Source organism: Delphinapterus leucas, chromosome 5 (genome assembly GCF_059928025.1).
Source record: "Delphinapterus leucas isolate spDelLeu-1000000601 "Yukka" chromosome 5, BTC_Dleu_Yukka2, whole genome shotgun sequence".
NCBI lineage: Eukaryota > Metazoa > Chordata > Mammalia > Artiodactyla > Monodontidae > Delphinapterus > Delphinapterus leucas.
In genome coordinates, this window is record NC_143133.1 from 115,516,712 (window position 1) to 115,537,809 (window position 21,098).

At 39.4% G+C, this 21,098-nt stretch overlaps 1 protein-coding gene across 1 annotated transcript in view; it reads left to right on the forward strand.

The window, feature by feature from the left end:
- RNF150 (ring finger protein 150) overlaps positions 1–21,098 on the forward strand; it is a 244,455-nt gene that overhangs the window by 160,942 nt on the left and 62,415 nt on the right. Inside the window, exons 3-4 of the mRNA XM_089912424.1 lie at positions 1,941–2,012; positions 3,430–3,512. Of these exons, the coding sequence (XP_089768550.1) occupies positions 1,941–2,012; positions 3,430–3,512 (155 nt within the window). The remainder of the gene's footprint in view (positions 1–1,940; positions 2,013–3,429; positions 3,513–21,098) is intronic.

The following is a 21,098-nucleotide window of genomic DNA, read 5'->3' on the forward strand; positions in this document are numbered from 1 at the left end:
GCGAAGGTACAAGGCGCTGTGAGGATCTGGACTCCAGGGGTCCTCTCTCCTGGAAGAAGAGGGAGGAGCTTCCTGAGGAAGTGGCTTGAGTTAAGACCAAAGGATGGTTAGGCACCAGCTAGAGGAAGAGGAAAGGAAAGAGAGTTGCATCCTGTTTAGTTTCATCTCAGTTCTTTTCTTTTCCTCTCACTGTATGTTTCCCCTTGGTATTTATCATTATAGCCTCTTCCTATTTTTCCCACCACCTTAGTTTGCTCAATACTCATGGATTTCCTTATAGGTCTCAAGTGTATGTTGGTCTCCTTTTAGGAAACAACCAAGACTTACTTTTCTGTTAAAAATGCCAGTAATTATTCTAGAAACTAAGGACAGAATATCAAAGAGAAAAATGAATTAACAAGGGAAGCATGTCCTCTCCTACCTATTTACTCTAATTGGGGTGTGCTTAGGGACATGCCATATCACAGGTACTTAATAGATTTTGATTGGTTGGTCAGCTGATTGGTTAGTTGCTTGGCTGGTTGACTGGCTGGTTGGCTGGCTGGCTAGATGTTGGTTGGTTAGCTAGCTGATTAGTAGGTTGTCTGGCCACCTAGCTGCTGGCTGACTGGGTAGGTGTTTGGTGATTGGCCGACTGCCTGGTCGGTGGACTGGGTAATTGGTGAAAAAAATGAGAGGGGTAATTTAGCTTTGGTTTTAAATTCAGACTTAATTTTTACTCAGATTCTGACTGACCTGTCACTAACTCTATGATATTAGACAATTTACTTAAGCTCTTTAAGTCTCCATTCTATAAAATAGTATTTTTCTCATAGAGCTGTTGTAAGGATAATAGTGATATAGCTGACAAAGCTTGAGCACGGTACTTAGGCTAAATGAACTCTTCATTAGTATATGCTCACTACTTTAAAGAAAAGAAAGAAGCTAGAGTTTTATTTCCAAAAGAAACAAAATTAGTGAAAGCACATGCTTCTTTTTAAATGTTTGCCCTGTTTATCTTAGTCTTTCAAATATGTCTCACTGCTGCAAATACACTTCTGTTACAGACTAGAAATACACATACCTGAGAAGATTACAGTATGTGGAAAACTCATAAGTGCACAAGCAAACCATTTTTCTCCTCGACAGATTAAAACGTAATTCTCTCCCCACCCTCTTCCTCTCCCATTCTTCCTCGTGGCCCTATTATTGTATTATTGTAGGGTGCATTAGGATACTAACCTCCTCTATTAAAAAAAGGAGTGCAAAAAAAAAAAAAAGGAGTGCATAATATATTATTTCTTAATGTGGGTGATGATGGTTACCCAGGTGTTTGCTCTATAACTATTTGCTAAACTGAATATGTATGATTTATGTATTTTCCTATGTGCACACTCACACTTAAACACACACAAAAGAGGTGAAATTGGCATGTAACAAGGTGATGGGATAGGATAGTACAGACCAAATATAAACCTAAGTTGGGTCTAGATAAGCAAAGGAAATTGCTTAAAAATTCCAAATTGAAAGGAATACACAAACAATATACCCTGTGAACAAGAGATAGAGATTATTCGAACTACTCCAAATTGGCTATCTCCATGTCACAAATTGAGTGGCTAGAGTGACAAATTAGGGAACTGTTTGTTTGTTTTGCTAATCTGCATGGATGTGACCTGCGCTGGAGTCACTGTGGGGCAGGATCCTTCCATGTCGTATTCCACTTGCTTAACCTCAGGCATGAAGAGCTTCTCTCGATGACAGAGCTCTTTAGTAGGCTGTGATGAGTCAAGTCCCTTTGCACAGGTATCACTGCCCCGTCTCTTCCAGCCATCTTCATTAACATGCCTTCTACTTGTGCATGATTTCAGACACAGCTGCCCTGGTTTACTGAATGCTATCAGACACAAAGTTAAGAATTACAAGTCTTTATTACTAACAAGCAGCTTTTGGTTTTTCAGCGCCGACTGGGAGATGCAGCAAAGAAAGCAATCAGCAAGCTCCAGGTCAGGACCATCAAGAAGGGTGACAAGGTAACAGCCTCTTTTCTTTTTTGGCAAGGAGCTATTCAGAGAAGTGTCCGAGTTTCCTAGCAGCCAGTGTGGAAAAGAAGATGAGAAAGGGAAATACATACTAATAGTTCTCCTGTGAACATCTGTTGTTATACCCATCATTATTTAACATAATTTAAAGCAGTTTATAAAATGCATACCATAGGACAACAAAGTAGTTGGAGGAAGAATTGAAAAGTAGGTATAGGAAAAGTAGACGCAACCAGGATGAAATCAGTATACACATGCATTACCTGAAACATATAGCAGAAATGGGTCCCAAAATTTAAGCTGGGGCTCTCCAGCAAGCCAATGCAAAGAGGGAAACAATATTCAATATTCAAACAAATCTAATTACCTTATTCCAGTGTCCCACAAGATAAAAACAAAATGGCTGTTGCTGGTATTACAGCTTGAGAAAGTTTTTCCATGAATCCTTGCAAGGAAGATTGTTATGTGCTGAGTGATGTCCTCCACTTGAGTCTGCAGCAAATGCAAGAAGCATATTTAGTCCCTCTGAAATTGAGTTTCTAGAACCCCAACGTCAAGGCAACAGTCTCTCTAGCTGTAGAATGATGACATAAAGCCAAAAGCAGAAGCATATCTTAAGGAAGGACCGCAAAGTAGGCCAGTCTAGGCCCACAAGCCTCTCAAGGCCTCTGTTCTCCCTGGGAGAACTTTTCCCCCAGGAGAAATTTTAGAGCAGTGAATTGCAGTACATGGGTTTGGGGCTCCTTGGGGCGTCCTAAGAGATTCACAACTCTACTTGTATATGGTATTGTCTCCAGTATGGATAATTGATTAGTCTCGCTAATTACGTGCTGCTGTTTTTCAACTATATAAAAATACCGTTGAGCTTAATAGGATAAAACTCATTTAAAAGTATCACTAAATTTAAAGTATATTTTTTCATTACTTTTTTATCCTCAAACAGGTTAATAAAAGAACAAGGACTATTACATAAGTAATGTATTATGGGGTGTTGAAAGAGATTTATGTACTTGAAAAGAAAGCTGGAACCACTATTTAAGAGTTGTACACATTAGATTCCTGAGGAATGGATAGATTAAATATCATTTTGACAATTCTCCATGAATAGTATTTCTCATCCTCGAGACTTGGCTATGTCACCTCCGATTATAATAAGTAGCATTATTAGTAATGGTACATTAAAAAACTGTTCCCTCACAAAAGCTTTTGCAGTGGAACCCGGAAACAGAAAGTGGAGGTTGGAAGGAATAGAAACTAAACCAGTGTACAATAAATTATGGATTAAGAAAACTGGCGCCGAGACAGTTGAAAGCCTTGCTCCAGGCAAGCTCTCCTTTGGCTTGTTATTTGTGTGTTTACCGGAGTTGAAGGTGGGAAAGCAGGCTCATCTGTGCTGTCTCTGTTGCAGGAAACCGAGCCTGATTTTGACAACTGTGCAGTTTGTATTGAAGGGTACAAGCCCAACGATGTGGTCCGGATCTTGCCCTGCCGGTGAGTGGCTAGGCTGCCTGCTTTTGACTGGGGCGTGTGTGGACAGTGTCTGCTAGCCTCACTGGCTCCGACCTGCTCGGCCTAGCCCTGCAAGGTCAGTCTTCCCCAACGGTGCCGTATTCGAATAAGAAACCACCAACAAGCTCATTCTTTTTGTATAACCTTTCTCCTTGAAAACATTTTCTCTTGTGACATCAGAAATATTTTTCCAATCCTCTTCTCACCAAAGGGAGGAGACTACTGCTATGACCTAGGATCTCATGTACACAGTTTGATGATGTAGCTCCAAGTTCAAGTTTTTTTTAACAACAGATCTATGATATTCAGAATCATACTCGCTTTTACAAGTGCTATTTTAATTAAAATAATAAACTCTTAAAAATGTTTTCTGAATGATCATGAAGGGATCAGCAAACCAGAATACAGTCAGGAGGGAGTAGGAAGCCAAAGGCAGATTTCATTCCCCCTTATTTTTTATTGACAAGAAGAGAATGTGACCATCACCCCCAAACATCTAGAATCTAGGGGCGGATGCCAGCATGTGTAGTTGGAAAAACTGCCAACTGGTGATTCCCTTAGAACCCTAATCCCTCTCCCTCAAGTGAAATTCACCGTTAAGGTGTCTAGATTCTTTTTATACATTAAAATATATTTACATTTATTAATGTAAATATTAAAATTACATTTTATAACATTAAAATAAATATTACATTTATTAACATTAAATAAATTTAAATATTTCAATAAAATAAAATATGTTAAAGGTGCCTAAAGTTTTTTTAGTGTTTTTGCATCTGTGCAGGTGTCCTAAAAATAAAAATTAAATACTGCCTTAAACAAAGAGCCTTCCCTTAGAAATACTGGCTTTAAAAATTCTAACAGTATTTAAGGAAATAAAGTAGAACACAGTCACCACCAACATATAAAACAATCCATTCGGTCATAAAACAATGTGATGTTAAGAACTATTTATTAGAAACACAAAAGAAATAGGATATGCCTTAGAGGAATTAGTTTAATGATCTCAAAGTGACAAAATCTCAAAGTGACAAAAAGGAACAAGATACTCAAATAGATGCAGACACTCCAAGGGGAGTGGATTGTGCTTGAAATGCTCTCAGGCAAATTGATCAGTAGGAAAACCAGCCTGAGGAAAGCGCACTCTGGTGGCCCCAGCTGAAGCCTTCAGGTGGGATTCCCTTTCCTTAGTTTATAGATGGTTGACTGTCTCTAAGAACAAATCATAAATTGGGACACATAAAGACTTGGCAGCGTCCTTCATGTGAGGGTACTATAGATAAATTCTCTCTCTAGACATTATACTTGGTATTTGCTTGGTGACTTCTAGAAATGCTGGCCAAGAATGGCAGTATGTGGACTACAGACAGCCTCTCCCGCTAGCATCTTTCCTCTCTGCAGCATTTTATTAAGAGTTTTATAAAGCCTCATACCTATGCACAAGGAAAGTCTTGATTTTACTTTCCTTTGGAGCTGGCTTAGAGCCCTGTGAGGCTCCTACTAATAAAAAATATCCAAAGCTAAAATTAAAGGTAAATAGCATCTTTTCCCTGAGAATCCAAAGAACTTTACAAAAGTAATTATGAAAAAATACTAAAAACAGAACTACCATATGACCCAGCAATCCCACTACTGGGCATATATCCTGAGAAAGCCATAATTCAAAAGGACACATGCACCCCAATGTTCATTGCAGCACTATTTACAATAGCCAGGTCATGGAAACAGCCTAAGTGTCCAATGGTAGGTGAATGGATAAAGAAGATGTGGCACATATATACAATGGAATATTACTCAGCCCTAAAAGGGAACGAAATTGGGTTATTTGTAGAGATGTGGATGGACCTAGAGTCTGTCTTACAGAGTGAAGTAAGCCGGAAAGAGAAAAACAAATATTGTACAATAACACATATATGTGGAATCTAGAAAAGTGGTACAGATGAACCTATTTGTAAGGCAGGAATAGAGACGTAGATGTAGAGAACAGATATGTGGACACAGTGTGGGGAAGGGGAGGGTGGAACGAATTGGGAGATTAGGTTTGACATAAATACACTACCATGTGTAAAATAGTTAGCTAAGGGAACCTGCTGTATAGCACAGGGAGTGCAGCTCGGTGCTGTGTGACGACCTAGATGGGTGGGATGGGGGGGTGGTGGGAGGGAGGTCCAAGAGGGAGGGGATATATGTATACATAGAGCTGATTCACTTCGTTGTACAGCAGAAACTAACACAGCATTGTAAAGCAATTTTACTCCAGTAAAAGAAAAAAAAACTATATATAGGCTTACTTTAGCTCCATCATTCATACTGTATAAAATAGCTTGTTCAGTTAGAGCTCTTTCATGAGTATATTTCATGTTACTGCATATAATTGCTGGAGGTTGCATAATATCTAAGTCACAGATGTACCACAATGTAATTTACTAGGCCCCGGTTGCGGACCATTTAGCTGATTTCAGTTTTTAATTATGACGAATTACATTGCTTTAGCAGTATTTAAATTGTCATGATATATTTATTCCAGATCTGCTTTTATAGTATATTTTTTAGAAATTTTAACAAAGACAAAAGTAGCACGTTAGTACTTGTCACCGAAAAGAAAAAAAACTTTAGGAAGTTTAATCTTATTTATGCTAACACTTGCCCTATAGGCCAATTTAGTTTGGCCTCAGGCTCCTCCTTTCTACATCATCATTTGCTTCTCAGCTCATTTCTTGATTCTTTTTGCTTCAAGTTCCTCACTGTACCTCTGCTTTTATTTCCTTCCTGTGGGCCCTGCTTTAAATAACAAATACATCGAGCATTACCAAACTCAGGTTGTAGTTGCTGTTTGATCTTAAACTAGACACACAGGCCTACTCTTTGAAGAGTTCTCCAGTTTTTCCATGTGGCTTTTAAAAATCAAGATATTTATGCCTGTCGCTGATTTCTGCCAGACAGTTGGCACTAATGGATGTTATCAAACAAATGCACTGGCATTTGCTTTTTTGCTAGATAATTTCCTCTGGGGTATTATTAAGCCTTTGCTCCAATGAACTTTATAGTCTCTCTTACCAATTATTTCCAGGCTGACTCATCCACAGAATTCTTTGCAGCTCCTTGGAGTAAAAACTGTTGCAAACAGTGTTCCAGCATATTGTCTTTCTTCTCTCACACTCTTTTTGGTGGCCTCCTAACTCCTGACATGCTGGGTGCCTCTCTTCTCTCCAGTTGCCATTTAGGGGGTCTTTCCAAATCACCCAGTCTCGTACCATGACTTTTTCAAAATCATTCTTCCCTTTTAAAGACACTTGCACAAATTAGGATGAATTAATAAGTGATTCTTCCTCTTTATTTGTAGTCATGGTGATGAATAAAGTTAAACTGTGCACATATTCGTGTGCTATTTCTCCCCCATTCTTTCTTTGTCAGGGTCCTTCTCTAGCCCTTGGAGGCAAGCTTCCCCATTGGGTGAGCCTGGACACCCACGTTTCATGTGAGGGAGGGACCACGACAGCACACAAAACATCTCAGGTGTAACTTTGGTGGTTTGGATTGTATCCTAATACACCACTAAGATATTTTCCAAGCAGCTGTGGCTTTGCCGTAGCATACCTACGCCAAAACGTACAACGACTGCACTCTAGGGCTGTTTTGTGTGACTAGGATCTGTACTTGCGATTATGATTTTTAGCCACAAAAGATATCTTATTGAAGTTCTGTTGTCTTCTCTTGTCCAGAGAAGAAGTTGGGCTCTCTGATTCTTCTTCGGCTTTTACCCTATGGTGTCCCCACTGTCCTTCAATGGTTATTCATCTCAGACTATTTACCCAATTGCAAACGCCGTATCTCAGAAACAGCGTGATCCCCTTGGGCAGAGCAAACGTCCTTGTTTGTCATTTTTTAAAAACAAAGCAGTGTATGCATCCTTTCTCTACATGTTTGTCATTTTTTAAAAACAAAGCAATGTATACGTCCTTTCTCTATGTGCCTATACAATTCTTTCCTATCTCTAATTTATTACTAAAGCGTTATCACTAATTTGGGAAGATATTAGTTTCTACTACTGTCTTTTCCTTTGTTTGCAAACTCTCCCCACAATTTAGGAAAAAGTATGAAAGCTCCGTGGCAACAAGCAGGCCCTTGCCATAACCTTTTTAGTAACTAAATGCTTTATTCAAAACAACAAACATTTCTTTTGTAGCAACTGTATACCAGGAATAGTGTGAAGTACCAGAAATGAAAAGATAAATGGCATGTTCCCTGCTGTAAAGGAAATCAGGCTAGTGAGGGAGAGATAGAAATTCAAATAAGTCATCACAATACAGAGTGACATATATGCAGCAGTAATAGCAAAATGAATTAAAATTTTGGAGGAACTAATACCAGGCACAGGGAAGTTAAGAAAGGCTCCACAGGGCTTCCCTGGTGGCGCAGTGGTTGAGAGTCCGCCTGCCGATGCAGGAGACACGGGATCGTGCCCCGGTCCGGGAAGATCCCACATGCCGCGGAGCGGCTGGGCCCGTGAGCCACGGCCGCTGAGCCTGCACGTCCGGAGCCTGTGCTCCGCAACGGGAGAGGCCACAACAGTGAGAGGCCCGCGTAAAGAATCGGGGTCTTTTCATGGGCCAGTCAGAATTGTCCTCTAGGGTAAAACCAGAATGTGTCTTAACTCACCTTAGCTCATTCCATAGTAACCCATCGATGAGCTATTCAAATTGCATCATCCCCAGCCCCCTAGAGAGACAGAAAAGCAGTTTCTGACAGACGACAGAGTTCGGCTGGGTACTAATGGCCCCATGGAGGCAGCATGTCCTGCTGGCTTGTTATTGTCGCAGTTGGATTACAGATAAAATCCTCTAGTGCTCAAGTCATTGTCTTTGGTAGCCGTGCCTCCAACTTTTCACCAGTTCCTATACAAAATTCTCATGATTACAAATTAGCTCCTGTAGTTACGTTTTGTAAATAGTGCTTCTTGGGGGGAAACCATAGGAGGCAAGTGCTGTGGACACTGGCTGCCCTTTTAATCAGGACTTGGTGCGTATTTCAGAGCTGGGAGTCCAGGTCAGTGAGCAGCTCTGCAGGTCCATGGCTTGTTGGGCTCTGGCCTCTTCACAACAGGATTCAGTTTTGTCCTGAGCAAGCTTACCTGGTAGAGCATTCTGGAAGGTGGGGGGGGGGGGGGGCGTGGTAAATATATATAGCATAAAGTTGATCGTTTTAACTGTTTTTACATTTATATTTCAGTGGCATAAAGTATATTCAAATTATTGTGCCACCATGAGGACATTCATCTCCAGACTGAAACTCTGTAGCCATTAAACAATAACTCTCCATTCCCCCAGCCTGGAGTTGTGCGTGTGTGTGTGTGTGTTTTAATTTAGGCTTGATTTTTTATTAACAGAAGAAAACGTCAGTGAAGGAACTTAGTTTTGATTCAAGAATCTAATCTAAGTTAGCTAGCTAAAAATTGATTTTTACATATTCAATTCGAAACCTGATAGTGAATGATAATTCTGTATATATCTGGTATTATTATTATTGCTATTATTACAATACTAATATGATGTTACTCTTACCATTATTATTAGAACTGTTACTATCCTATTACTATTCCTAACATCGTTACCACCATCCATTCTTTCCTGGCTTTCTGAAGTAGCCTTCTCACTGATCTCCCTGTTTCTACTCCTGCCCCTTAGTCATTCATTCTGATAAGTCTATTTTTAATTATCCAGCTAGATTGGCTGGACTCCGGGTACTTTTTTATGTTTTTTTTATTTTTTATTTTTGGCGATACGCGGGCCTCTCACCGCTGTGGCCTCTCCCGCTGCAGAGCACAGGCTCCGGACGCGCAGGCTCAGCGGCCATGGCTCAAGGGCCCAGCCGCTCCGCGGCGCGTGGGATCCTCCTGGACTGGGGCACAAACCCGTGTCCCCTGCACCGGCAGGTGGACTCCCAACCACTGCGCCACCAGGGAAGCCCTCCAGGTACTTTTTTAGCGAGCACAAATTTAAACTCATTAAGTGTATCAGAAGTATGACTAAAAAAACTGTTTCTTTATGAAGATTAATTGAAATATACTTCAGTCCTTCTGTTTCTGTAAAATGTGTTTCTGTAACAAGGTAGATTCACAGAAAATGAAGAACGTGCACTATTTCATATTCACTCCTTACAAGAGAATTGAGCTGCCTGGTGCCATTGCCACTGATTTTATCAGGAATTACTGTAAGAAGGAATCTTAGGAAACTTGCCATTGTGGCTCTCGTTAGGATTTTCTACTCTGATTTCATCGTGAGGACTCGCCAGAGCAGTTCACACATGGAATACCTGCATTTCTCCTGAGCAAAGGAATGTTTTTATATTGTGGATACGAAACTGTGCTATTTTGCAGATTTTTGTTTTTCTATGTTTGTTGATAGAAAGCCAACAGCCAAACCTGGAGCCCATCCCATAGCCAAAAGGGATTCTTTTAGCTTCATCCCTGACTCTGTTTTATGTCTCTATTCTTAGTTTCCTTTCTTCTTTTGCTTTTATGGCATCTTTTTGGATATCTGCATCTCTTAAGGTCACCGTAAGTCCTTTCTAGAATAAACATTTTCCATGTGTTTAAAACTTTCACAGTATCATTTTTAATTGGTGTATAATATCCCCTAAGTCATAATTTATTTGACTCTTTTTGGACATTTATGTGGTTCCCCCCTTCCATACCCACATACTTTTTTTTGCTATTATAAATAGGGCTGTGATAAATTAGCTCTGTGTGTGTAGACCTTAGTTACATTTTGGATCATTTCTTTGTTTCTAAGGCTACAAATTCAAATTGCCTAGTTACTTTCCAGAAAGTAGTACCGAAGGAGTTTTCCAGTCAGTCAGATCTAAGAAGAATATTCCAAGCAAAGATAACTAGTGGTAACCTGAAATTGTCAGAATATAACGCACGTGTCAAGATAATGGTAGAGAGGTAGGATCAGATCATTTAGGACCTGAATGCCCAGCTGAGGAGCTGAGGTTATAGCCAAGTCCTGGGAGACCAGCTGACGGGTTCAGCTTGTGCTCTATACACAGCACACTGGCACATGTGGAACGTGGCTTAAAGGCTTAAAGTGATGTGAATGGAGTCAAGGGGATCAGTTAGGAGACTGTGGCAAAGTCAAGACAAGAAATGCTGGCAGCCTGACTTGGAGTGCTGGCATTGGGCACATAGGGAGAAGGATCTAGTCAGGAGATATTCTGGAGGTAAACCTAGCATGAGTCAGCCATTTGGAATACTTGAAAATAGCTGCCCCTGTCAGATGGTGACTGATAGATACATCTATATTTGTTTGCAATTAAAACATTCTCATATCTCTCCATTCGGATTCTAAACAATAGAAAAAATCCACTGGTTAGCACACTGTTATTCAAAAACTGTAACAGAAGAAACAGATTTCAAACGCTGAAACAGATTTTCTTTCTCACTCAAAAAAAAAAGAAAAAAGAAAAAAACTTGAAGACCAGCTTTGGCTTATCTTTTTAAAACTTTCTTCTGAGTTATTCATCCCAAAACAATCCCATAACTGGGTCATTTAGTCAGAGTTCCATTTTAGATAAACAATTGTTGGATCCTATGTGTAAATGCTATGCTACCTTTCCTCTTTCTCATCTCTCTGTTTTAGAAATGAGGCTAAATTTCAATTGTATCTGTGTAAGAGATCTCTTTAGTAATTCAGGACATAGAATATATCATACTGTTTCTTTTTTCTTTCTTCTTTGAAACTTGAGTCTACATTTTTACAAAGATCAGAACATGACTAACCGCACTGGTGTTGAAAGAGATGAAATGGAGATTTAACACAATAATATGCCAGACTGAAAAGAGAAAACAGAATAAATAGTTACTGTTAAAGTACAGAACAAATTAATAGAGAAGGACAAATAAAGCTTGTATGTGCAAATCGGGGCAATACATACCCTAATTTGCAAAGGAATTTCTAATGACATTCCAGTTAGAGAGATACTAAAAGGGATAGGTCTGGAGATTTGGAAAAGGAATTTTTTGAAGGCTGTTGAAAAGTCAAAGCCTAGATTTGGTCTTCTAATTCAGTGAATTCAGTGGAGGTCTGTTACATACCACGTATCTACAGTTGACAAGAGGCTTATACGTCGTCTTTGTTCATCTACCCAAATAACCAGCTACTTTCCTTTCTCATTTGATGTGACTGATGTATGTATACTTTTAACATGGACCTACTTACTGACCCCTCAGATCCATTAACAATGGATCCATTAACAATCCATTAACTCCTGTCCGTAAGGACAGGTGACATTTTCCTCTACAAGAGAAGCAGCTCTGGGAGAGATCTAGTAAAAAGGTACATGGCAAACAGAAGAGGGATCCATTTGTAAAGCTTTCTGAACAAACATGAACCCTAAGCCTTCCAGAGTGACTTGCCTGCCAAGGACCAGCCTCCTTAAAATCAAATTAGTAGGGCTTCCCTGGTGGCGCAGTGGTTGAGAGTCCGCCTGCCGATGCAGGGGACATGGGTTCGTACCCCGGTCCAGGAAGATCCCACATGCCGCGGAGCGGCTGGGCCCGTGAGCCATGGCCGCTGAGCCTGCGCGTCCGGAGCCTGTGCTCCGCAACAGGAGAGGCCACAACAGTGAGAGGCCCGCGTACCGCAAAAAAAAAAAAAAAAAAAAAATCAAATTAGTAAGATTTACGGAGCTAATATAGGTGAGAGCACCGTGCCTACAAGACAAGTGCGTTACCACCAGTGGCTTGCATCAGATGGGCCTCTCTCTCTCTGCTTATTCACTGTGTCCCAGAGAGTTTCCTTGTTCCCATTGGATGCTTCCAACCAAACCCACCGGGGCAGTTCATAGCCTCCCCTGCTTCTCCTGAAACTTTGATGTGGGATCCAGGTCTTGGGTCCTTCAATGACAACTGAAGGCAACATCACAGTTGGACTCTGATATTCATCTGTGAACTTAGGGGCTCTCATTCACTCTCCCTACCAGACACAACATGATCATAATAAAGAACATAACATAAAGAAGAATTATAACCTGATGTAGAAATGAATATCATTTTCATATTTGAAAACTTCAAAAATCACGAGTTTTATGGAAAGCCCAATAAAAGACACTAGCCCCTGAAGGTTTCTAACCCCAGGACCCATCTAATTTTAAGATGAGTCAAATGAACCGAATGTCTGTGTGAACAGAAGATTCCAACCTCTTTACGGGTAAAAAAAATTTACAAAACAGTCTGATGTGATCAGGATTCCGACTCTCAGCCTTATAGCTTGCGAAGTGGAAAACAAAGGGATGCTTTCTAGCCAGGCAGACATGGTCTGTCCTAACTTTACCCTGTTGTGCCTGTTACATATGCTTGATTAGGAACAGATTTTTCTCCAACTTCCTTTTTATACAAAAGTGGTGAACACTGGCTGATTTTCATAAGATTTGACTTACTCTTTCATGCCCATGTTACGCAAATTAGATTATCGGTCATTCTTTTCTCTGCCGTTTTATATTTTTTAAATAACTATGAATGTTTCATGGCTAATTGTAAGAAATTTTGAAAATGGTGAAAAGTATAAAGAAGTAAGGAAGAATAATAATCTCACCACCCAGAAATAATCATTATTAATATTAGTATATTTAATTTTTATGATGTATGTATATATATAAGCACGCCATGTATGTCGTTAAACATTGTAGAGTTCAGGCCATTAATATAATTTTTATTCTACTTTCTCATCTAATATTAAAAAGTAAGCATTTTCCAGTAACTTTAGAAATTATCTTAAAATATTTTAGTGGTTGCATAATGGTCCGTTATTGGAGTTTCTTTAACTGTCCCCCTTATTGTACAGCATTTAAATTGCGTCCAGTTTTCATCATTATAAAATCATGATCTCAATTGTTTGGGTTTTTTTCTGTGTTTATCGCTTAGGATATGTTCCTAAAAGTGAACCTCCTGGGTCAAAAGTGCTTTCCAAAGGATCTTGATAAGTTTTGTCTAACTGCTTTCCTGAAAGGTGGTAATGATTTACACCCCATACTAGCAGGATGTGCCTGCATTAGTGTTTTTTTTGGAACCAAGAAGTCGTGCCATTTTTAACCATCTTTCTCATCTAGTAGCCAAATACAAAGGTAGCACTTAACTTTAATTCCCATGTCTTTGAGTTCTCTGAGATATTATTCTTGACTAACCTAAGCTCTTCACATATCGCATCTGTCAACGAAAAATTTTCACAAAGTGAGCGTTGTGAGTTCAGTTTTATTTGGGGCTTAATGAGGACTGTAGCCCGGGAGACAGCCTCAGACACCTCTAGGGAACTGTTCCGAAGAAGTGGAAGGGAGAGGTTAGAATATATGTGATTTTGGTGAAGGGGGATACGTGTAATCAAGCACACATTTTGTAAGAAGGTTGCTGCTGCTGGTCACAAGAAGGTGGCTGCTAGCCACGAGGAGCAGATGTCTCCATTAATGATTTTAGTGCTTTTCTATATATGAGAAGATGCAGGGAATTGGGCTCATAAAATGTTCTCCTGAAAATATCTAACTGTCTGAAGGCCTGTTCTGCCAGTTTTTCCCAGAGCACAGAGCGCCTCATTCCTGGTCTCCACCCCAAACTCCTTTCAGGGTGTGTTGAAAGTCAGCAAGTAGCTAGTGACTTCATTCTTTCAGAACCAGATGGCAAGCAACAATTTTTAGTTGGCATGTCTACTGTAAGTGTAAATCGTCATCGATGGTAAGATGCTTCCTGATTTCAGAGATGTAAAAATGGGGGAGGAAAATGATACGGCATAGAACTGATATAATGTGGTATTAACTATTTTTAACATTTTGTTTTCATGTTTTGGTAAATAGTGTTTTTTCTCATTTAAATATTTTTGGTTTTTATGATCCTTTTGGATTAATAGAAAAAAGTTATTAAATTTATGAATTTTTATCTTTATTTTTATCTCCTCTTCTTTCATCTTTCTTTACCCCCCCAAAATAATAATAATAAAACAACTGAGCAATTAACTGCATTTTTCAAATTTCTCTGAAATTTATGTTGGTATAGGCGTCCCACTCAATAGTCATTATTCACGAAAACTGTTATTTTAAAAACTCATTTTTTCAGGAACATAATTTTACATACTCCGCCAGATTAAAAGTTATATAGTATGGGGCTTCCCTGATGACGCAGTGGTTGAGAGTCCGCCTGCCGATACAGGGGACACGGCTTCGTGCCAGGTCCGGGAAGATCCCACGTGCCGCGGAGCGGCTGCGCCCGTGAGCCATGGCCGCTGAGCCTGCGCGTCTGGAGCTTGTGCTCCGCAGCGGGAGAGGCCACGGCAGTGAGAGGCCCGCGTATCGGAAAAAAAAAAAAAAAAGTTATATAGTGTGGTGGGAGTTTAAAGTGGCACAACTGCTTTGGAAATTTGTCAGTTTCTACTGAAGTTAAACATATACTATCCTCTAACCTAGCAGTTTCACTCTTGGATATACACCCAAGAGAAATGAATGCATACATTCACAGAAAGACTTGTACAAGAATGGTCATCATAGCACATTTATTCGTAATAGCCAAAAAATAACCCCAAGGTCTAACAACAGAAAAATCTGTAAATCAGTTGGGGTACAGTCATACACTGGAACGCTACTCAGCAATAAAAAGACCAGCGATTGATGTACATGAAAGCACAGATGAATCTGAAAAAAATATGTTGAACCAAAGAAGCCAGGCAAAAAGAATAGATACTTTATGATTCCGTTTATGTGGAATTCAATCACAGGCAAAGCTAAGCTTTGGTGACAGAAATCCTAATGACGGATTCGTGGCAGGGAATGGATATCGTCTGGACAGGAGCAAGAGAGAGCTCTCTGGGGTGATGGAAATAATGTATATCTTCATCTGGGTAGTGTGTATATAAATGTGTACCTACTTAGAAATCATCCAGCTTACTTAAAATACAGTATATGCGTTTAAAGTAATGAAAGAAAATTTTACAGTACCAAAGAAACTACATTGTGGACTTAAAGAAAAAAGTTCACTTTGTACATTAGTCAAAATTATATAAAATTTAAGTTCAGAGTTTGTTGATGGTTCATTCTAATCATTTTTCTTTGATTACTTTGGAGTTTTGTGTATGAACTGCCAAAAATTAGCTATCACTCCATCTAGGGGATTAAAGGAAGGAAACATGAAAGGAGATGTGGCAGCATTGATAAATGTCTGATGTGTTATTTTCTGTTATATTTTCAACAGAGCAAATGCCGCCTTCAGAAAGGTTATTAGAGTTCAGAAAGGTTAAAGGTTATTAGAGTCTTGAACTCTAATAACCTTGTTAAATGTGGCATTCTGACTTCAGATGTCCTGATCCCCATTTATATTCATCAACTAGACACTTGGGACACATGCCAACCAGCTCTGCTACCCCGGCCAAACAATATAATTAGACCAGGGTCAAGTTTTAAGCACAGAGCTTGCCTCTGCCAGAACCCAAAGGAATGAGACACTCTACAAGAAGACAATTCTGCAATTCCCTCGGAACTTGCATTCCGAAAGGATCCATTTCTTCCAGTTGCTAAAAAAGAAACTGAGTTCCATAGCAAGAGGATCTGATGCAGCTTCTTAGTTCTTTAAGTTTTGTTGGTTTTTCTTTAATGCTACTTAAACCCAATACTATGGACAAATGGCTGAAATAACTGGCCATTTATCATAATACTTTGAAAAGCATTCTACTGTTTACAAAGCTCTTTTACATATACTGTCTAATTTGCATCTCACGGTAGCCTATAATAGAGTTAGGGCAGGGACCATTAACACCTCTTTATTTAACTAAAAGAAAACCTTAACTCATAGGGTCATAGGGTCCAAAGCACAGAGAGGTCTCTGACTTCTAGACCAGTACTCTTTCCAAGGTCCTGGTACCACTGCTAGGCTATTGACACATTAGCGCCACCCTTCCCCTGCCCCATGAGGGTGCTCTGCCATACACTCAACTCTCTGGGGCTCTAGTTTTGGCTAAAAGTCTGCCTCAGAAACCCCTATCTCACTCTAAGCCAACGTCTAAGAACCCCAAGGAGTCCAGATCAACTCTAGCCCAGCTTTAAGGGATTTGCTTTCTCCACAGTGATTCCCATCTTGTTATCCTGGGCCTGAAAGCAGACCAGCCTTTTTCACAGAAGGGCAGCGTTTGTGCTACTGAAGTGAGCCATCATTTACTCTATTGCATTCTTTTATTTTCCCCTTCATCAGGTAAAACTGCTAGCGAAGCAGATTAGCTTGCCAAAACAAAGCAATTGTATTTATAACAACAGCCATGATATGGTTACAACTGGTTCTGTGTGACAGCTCTTTTTTTCCCTTCCCTTTTCCTCTTTCTCCTTTTTTTAAAAATGATGTTTACATAACCTAAATAGGGAGCATCGGGGATAAATGCAGCTTCTCAAAATTGGTCCAAACATTTCAGACCAAACCCAATAGCAGAGTCAGCCCTACAGAGAGGCACTGGGCTGGTTGGGCAGAGTTTCTGGTAGGGAGAGGCTGGTGTCTGCTTAACTGACCTCCCAACGCTGCATGACCACTGCATGGCCACCCCTGCAAGGGCCTTCTGTATAGGAGACATAGGAAGATGAGACACCATGGAAGGAAGTAACTGGATGGTGAGAAGTTCATGATCACAAAGAATGAGGGAAAGTCTGGCTCAGGTCCATGTGCTTTTCAAAGTTCTCATTGAATTGACCTGATTTTAGAAGCAAGGGTGGAGTGAAATCCTACTTAAGAAAATCAATGGGGGCACTTTAGATTTCCTTCCTCTGGGTAGGAATGAAGTACATTTCTCCTAAGCAATATTCATGACACTGTCTGGGCTCCACTGACATTCTGTAAGTGTCATCACCAATGCCGTTTTGGTCATTCTAACCGAGTAATGCCTGTGCCCAGATCCATAGATCGATATTCTCGAAATGAGATTTGCATGGAAGGAATGGCCCAGTGTGATGTCTGTCAGACAGTCTGGGCAGAGCATGGGCTCACCAACCCCATAATGTCCTCATTAGGCCCCCAGGAGAAAGCAGAATTCTTTCATAATTTAGAGTCCATAAAAGTTAAGGAAAGTGCTTCCAGAGTAACCTCTACCATAGAAAACTCACTTGCAAGGAACAGGAGCTAAATTACTGTTAATTAAATAATGACACTTTAGCTTCTTATTTGCCAGGTAATTTTTTTTGTCATTTTTTTCCTTAACAACCTAAATTTATTCTCACTTTGAAGACATAAATCTAAAGTGAAATCTTTTTTTTTAACTGGATCAAAAGAGTTATGCATTTCAAAATTGATTCCACTCTGCCATATTGCCTAACCAGATCAATTTACATTCCCATCAAAAGTATATGAGACTGTTTACACTGTTGCCAACATGAGCAATTATCGAATTTAAAAATAAATGCCAATTATGAAAAAGAGTGATGTTCTGTAATTTCCATTTTTCTGATTTTAGTTAGTAAATATTTTTACAAGTGTTTTGACACATTTATCCAAAGTCTTGAAATGAGTTTGGGCAAAAAAATTAGCAAGAAATATTTTTTACCAACAGTATAATTGTCTATTATTGAAAATGTGTTAGACAAAATAATTTTTAAGTTGTCTGGACTTAAGATCAACAATCAGTGGTTATCAATTCATTGGAATGACATTAGCTAAGCAGTAACAAACCTTTGTCCCTTTCTTTCTTTTTTTCTTTTCTTTCTTTTTCTTTTTACCTTTGTACCCCCTTCACCCATTTCTCCCACTCCTCATCCCACACCTCTGGCAACCATCAATCTGTTCTCTGTATCTATGAGCTCATGTATGTTTGTTTCTTCATTTTTAGATTTCACATATAAGAGAGATCATACGGTATTTGTCTTTCCCTGTCTGACTTATCCACTTAACATAATGTCCTCAAGATCCATTCATGTTGTCACAAATGGCAAGATTTCATCCTTTTTTATGGCTGAATAATATTTCATTGTGTATATATACCACAATTTCTTTATCCATACTGTTCTAATTACTATAGCTTTGTAATATCATATGAAATAGCTTTGTAATATCATATGAAATCAGGGCATTGATGCCTCCAGCCTTGTTCTTCTTTCTCAAGGTTTCTTTGGCTGTTTGGGAGGGGAGGGTTGGTGGTTTCATACAAATTTTAGGATTATTTGTTCCATTTCTTTGAAAAATGCCATTGGAATTTTGATAGGGATTGCATTGAATCTGTAAATTGCTCTGGGTAGTATGGACATTTGAACAATACTGATTCTTCCAATCCATGAGCATGGACTATCTCTCCATTTATTTGTGCCTTCGTCAGTTTCTTTCAGTAATGTTTTATAGTTTTCAATATGCAGTCTTTCACCTCCTTGGTTAAATTTATTCCTAGGTATCTTATTCTCTTTAATGCAGTTGTAAATGGGATCGTTTTCTTAATTTCTCTAATAGTTTGTTATTCATGTATAGAAATGCAACAGATTTTTCAGTATTGATTTTGTATCCTGCAACTTTACTGAATTCATGTATTCTAACAGCTCTTTGAAGGAGTCTTTAGGGTTTTCTATATATAATATGTCATCTGCAAATAGTGACAGTTTTACTTCTTCCTTTCCAATTTGGAGGCCTTTTATTTCTTTTTCTTGTCTAAGTGCTCTGGTTAGTACTTCCAATACTGTGTTGAATAAAAGTGGCTAAAGTGGACATCCTTTCAGCTTTTCAGCATTGAATATGATATTAGCTATGAGTTTGTCATATCTGGCCTTCATTATGTTGAGATACTTTACCCCCATACCTGCTTTGTTGAGAGTTTTTATCATAAATGCTGAATTTTGTCAAATGCTTTTTCTGCATCTATTGACACGATTATTTGACTTTTATCCTTCATTTTGTTAATATGGTGTAATTGTGGATGTTGAGACATACTTGCATCCCTGGAATAAATCCCACTTAATCATGATGTGTGATCTCTATAATGTATTGTTGAATTCACTTTGCTAATATTTTGTTGAGGATTTTTGCACCTATGTTTATCAGGGATACTGGCCAGTATTTTCTTTTCTTGTGAGGTCCTTGTCTAGTTTGGGTATGAGGGTAATGCTGGCCTTATAAAATGAGTTTGGAAGAGTTCCCTCCACTTTTATCTTTTGGAAGAATTTGAGAAGAATTGGTATTAATTCTTCTTGGAGTGTTTGGTAGAATGCACCAGTGAAGGTATCTGGTCCTGAACTTTTACTTGTTGAAGGTTTTTGATTATTGATTCAATCTCCTTACTAGTAATTGGTCTGTTCAGATTTTCCATTTCATCATGACTTAGTCTTGGTAGATTGTATGTTTCTAAAAATTTATCCATTTCTTCTAGGTTGTCCAACTTGTTGGCATATAATTGTTTATAATAGTCTCTTATGGTCATTTGTACTTCTGTGGTTATCAATGATAACATCTCCTCTTGCATTTCTGATTTCATTTATTTGGGTCCTCTCTCTTTTTTTTCTTTGTGAGTCTAGCTAAGGACTTGTAAATTTAGTTTATCTTTTCAAAGAACCAGCTCTTAGTTTCATTCATCTTCTCTGTTGTCTTTTTAGCATCTATTTCATTTATTTCTGCTCTAATCTTGTTATTTCTCTCCTTCTACTAACTTTGGGCTCCATTTGTTCTTCTTTGTGTCCTTTGTCCTTTACCTGTGATAAAAACCCTCTGTTGGATTATCACAGACTATTACTTCAGAGGGTTGTCAGTTGAAGGACATTGTCATAAAAAATAGAAGGGAAAACTAAGCCACAGGTAACTTAGATTACTTGCCAAAGATCACAGAAGTAAGGAGGGGTCTTCAAACCCTGAAAGCAGAGCACATACTCAGCTGCTGCAACATATGTGAGAGAACAAAATAGGAAGAAAAAGAAAAGAAACAGACTCTCCTTGGCAGTTTGGAGAAAAGAGGTGGGATGTTCAGGGAAGAGAAGGGACATCTGAGCTGTGACTTGAATTATGAGCAAGATTTGCCACACCAAAAAAAAATTTTTTTAATTGAGAAGGACACTCCAGAGTTATGGTGAGAATGTGAAGTAAACATGGGGGTGGAGCAGAAGATGTGACAAGGACCAGATTGGGTGAGCCTTCTTTGTGTGCTGTGACTTTGTGTCGTAGGCAGTGGGAAGCAGCTGAAGCATTTCACATGTGGGGAGTGATATCATATTTGTATTTTAGAAAGCTAAGGCAGGGGGCTTCTCTGGTGGCGCCGTGGTTGAGAGTCCGCCTGCCGACGCAGGGGACGCAGGTTCGTGCCCCAGTCCGGGAAGATCCCACGTGCCGCGGAGCGGCTGGGCCCGTGAGCCATGGCCGCTGAGCCTGCGCGTCCGGAGCCTGTGCTCCGCAACGGGAGAGGCCACAACAGTGAGAGGTCCGCGTACCTCAAAAAAAAGAAAAAAAAAAAAAAAAGCTAAGGCAGGAAAGAGAAACCAGACCAGGTTGGGAATAGCCTTGAAGAAAAGTGGGTATTTCCTTCTGTGATACTTCATGATAGAGATTTGAAAATTTGTGCAAAGGTAATGGAGCTGCCAACTAACATTTAC